At 46.8% G+C, this 2,500-nt stretch overlaps 1 protein-coding gene across 1 annotated transcript in view; it reads right to left on the bottom strand.

Annotated features, from left to right (window-relative positions):
- The window catches only part of LOC143298566 (transforming growth factor-beta-induced protein ig-h3-like), a 23,364-nt gene that overhangs the window by 7,598 nt on the left and 13,266 nt on the right, over positions 1-2,500 (bottom strand). Inside the window, exon 7 of the mRNA XM_076611445.1 lies at positions 1,807-1,953. Within this exon, the coding sequence (XP_076467560.1) occupies positions 1,807-1,953 (147 nt within the window). The remainder of the gene's footprint in view (positions 1-1,806; positions 1,954-2,500) is intronic.

Here is a 2,500-nt window from a genome sequence, read left to right as displayed (position 1 = left end):
AATAGAAAGAGACAGCACCGGAAAGAAAAGTAGGAACTTTTCTGTTTGTGTGTGTCTGTCCTCTTCCATCTCTTCCTATTTGTATTTGCATTTCTCTTTTTATCACAATAGATTTCTCTGTGTGAAATGCGGGCTGCTCTGCCCAGGGAGAGCGCGTCGCTACACTATAGCGCCCCCCCCCCCCCTCCCCGCGTACAGTTATATTTGTTTTTCCTATCGAAGTGGATTTTTCTACAGAATTTTGCCAGGAACAGGCCTTTTGTTGTCGTGGGATCTTTTACGCGCGCTAAGTGCATGCTGCACAGGGGACCTCGGTTTATCGTCTCATCCGAATGACTAGCGTCCAGTCCACCACTCAAGGTTTAGTGGAGGGGGAGAAAAATATCGGCGGCTGAGCCGTGATTCTCTTGCTTCCTAGGCGGACGCGTTACCTCTGGGCCATCACTCCTGGTTGTAAGGTTACAAAACGGTAAGGCGTTACACTTCTGATCTAGAGGTCAAGGTTGGATTCCCAGTTTCGGCCTGGTGTTGTGTCCTTGGAGAAAGGCACTTTACTCCGAATTTGCTCACTCCACCCAGGTGACTTGCATTGGTTGGGTAAGGTTAAAACGGCGGAGCCTTTGTTTCCGTGCTGAGCAACAGACGCGGTAGAAATGAATTCACTATCCCACTGGCCATAAAAGGCTATGATGAGTCCTTTGACCTTTACTTTTGACTAGTGTGTGAAAGATTGCTCATTCTTTTACTTTTTTTTTTGTTGTTGTATATATTGTAAGTGATGTTATAAAGCGTGTTGCTATGTATTTATGTATGTATGTATTATGTATGTGTGTGATTATGCGCGCGTGTGCGTTTTCATTTGTGTGTGTCAGTGTCCGTGTGTGTGTGGGGGGGGGAGGGGGTATGTGTATATAAGTCTCTGTGTGGGGAGGGGGGGGGGGGGGGGGGGTATGTGTGTATAAGTCTGTGTGTCTGGGACTGGGGATGCATCGAACTGGAAGGTGAATAGGTAGTGGAACTGTCTGAGGGTGTGGTAAGGTGGGAGTGCTTTGTGTGTGTGTGTTCATTGGAGAGGCTGAGTTGAAGAGGGTTGTGGAACGTGTGGTGTGCGTGTGTTGATCTGTAGGAGTGAGGAGATGGGATGTGTGTGTGTGTGTGTGTGTGTGTGGGTGTGCGTGTGTGTGTATGCGTGTGTACGTGTGTATATGTGTTGTATTCTTTGTGCACAGAGAATGAGTATTCATTTATCTATTTATCGAGACACCTTGCTATGCCGCATATTCTTGAGTATCAGACAATAAGACCAAAACAAGTGTAAAACTAACATAATGTAAAAACAAAACTCGGTCTGATGAACCAATACAAACAAAAGTCCGATCTAAATCAGACCAACCAAATCAACAGAACCCATACAAAACAAAATAAACAAAGCACTAAGCCAAAAGAAAAAGAAAAAAACGTAGACGTGTAAGATTTGTGGCTTCTTCAAATAAAAACACAGGTACAAAAGGGCATCTCATTTTGTCTTACGAAACGAAAACCATGTCATAAAGTGCGCGTGACGTACATGTAGAATCTTAAATAGGGGCCTAAATAAAAGTGGTCTAAGCACTGAATTTCTTTGAAATTTTGAATGTTCTGTCTCTCTCTATCAGTCTGTACATATATATTATGTCTATCTAGCTATCCATCTATCTATCCACACGCACGCACACACACACACACACACACACACACACACACACACACACACACACACACACACAACACACACGTCCTTAATTAAACCAACCCTTCATGACTCACGAGTATCCATGAACTCTGCGGACAGCCCCGCGCCCAGGACCAGTTCCAGAAACCTGTTGTAGCCCTCATCCTGCAGGTACTGGAAGATGGTGCGAGAGTCCTGTGCCCAGACACCGGGGCTTCCTGCAGCCAGCAGGACGATCAGAACTGGAGCCAACGTCTTCAGCATGTTGGGTGGGAGTGTCGGAGGCAGCACTGGAGTAGCTGCCAAGTTGCAGGGTTGACGGGTTTCCAGCCAAACGAAGAAAGCAGGGCAAAGCCAAGAAAGGGGTGGGGGGCGGGGGGGGGGGGGGGGCTGGGGGGGGGGGAAGGGCAGGGCCAAGTTAGGTGAAGAATCGTCTTAGGTCGTGACCAAAAAAAAAAAAAAAATCGTGATCTAGAGATAGCTGGAGTTGGTGGTCAGTTGAACTAACAGTACTTGTGAGAACGAAGCATCTGCTCTCTCTCTCTCTCTCTCTCTCTCTCTCTCTCTCTCTCTCTCTCTCTCTGTGCAATTCGTCTTTTTAAATATCTAATTGCTATCTTGCCTCTCTTTTTTTTTCGCGTGTTTGCGCGCGCGCGTGTGTGTGTGTGTGTGTTTGCACGTGTATGTGTGTGTGCATGTGTGTGGGGTGTTGGGTTGGGTGTAATCAGGGGTGTGGAGTGGGGCGTAAGGCGGGGTTTATAACATTTGTAGATATCACTAGTGAGTCTT

Source organism: Babylonia areolata, chromosome 24, assembly GCF_041734735.1.
Source record: "Babylonia areolata isolate BAREFJ2019XMU chromosome 24, ASM4173473v1, whole genome shotgun sequence".
Taxonomy (NCBI): Eukaryota; Metazoa; Mollusca; class Gastropoda; order Neogastropoda; family Buccinidae; genus Babylonia; species Babylonia areolata.
The sequence above is the reverse complement of the archived record's forward strand: the minus strand, read 5'-3'. Positions and strand labels throughout refer to the sequence as shown.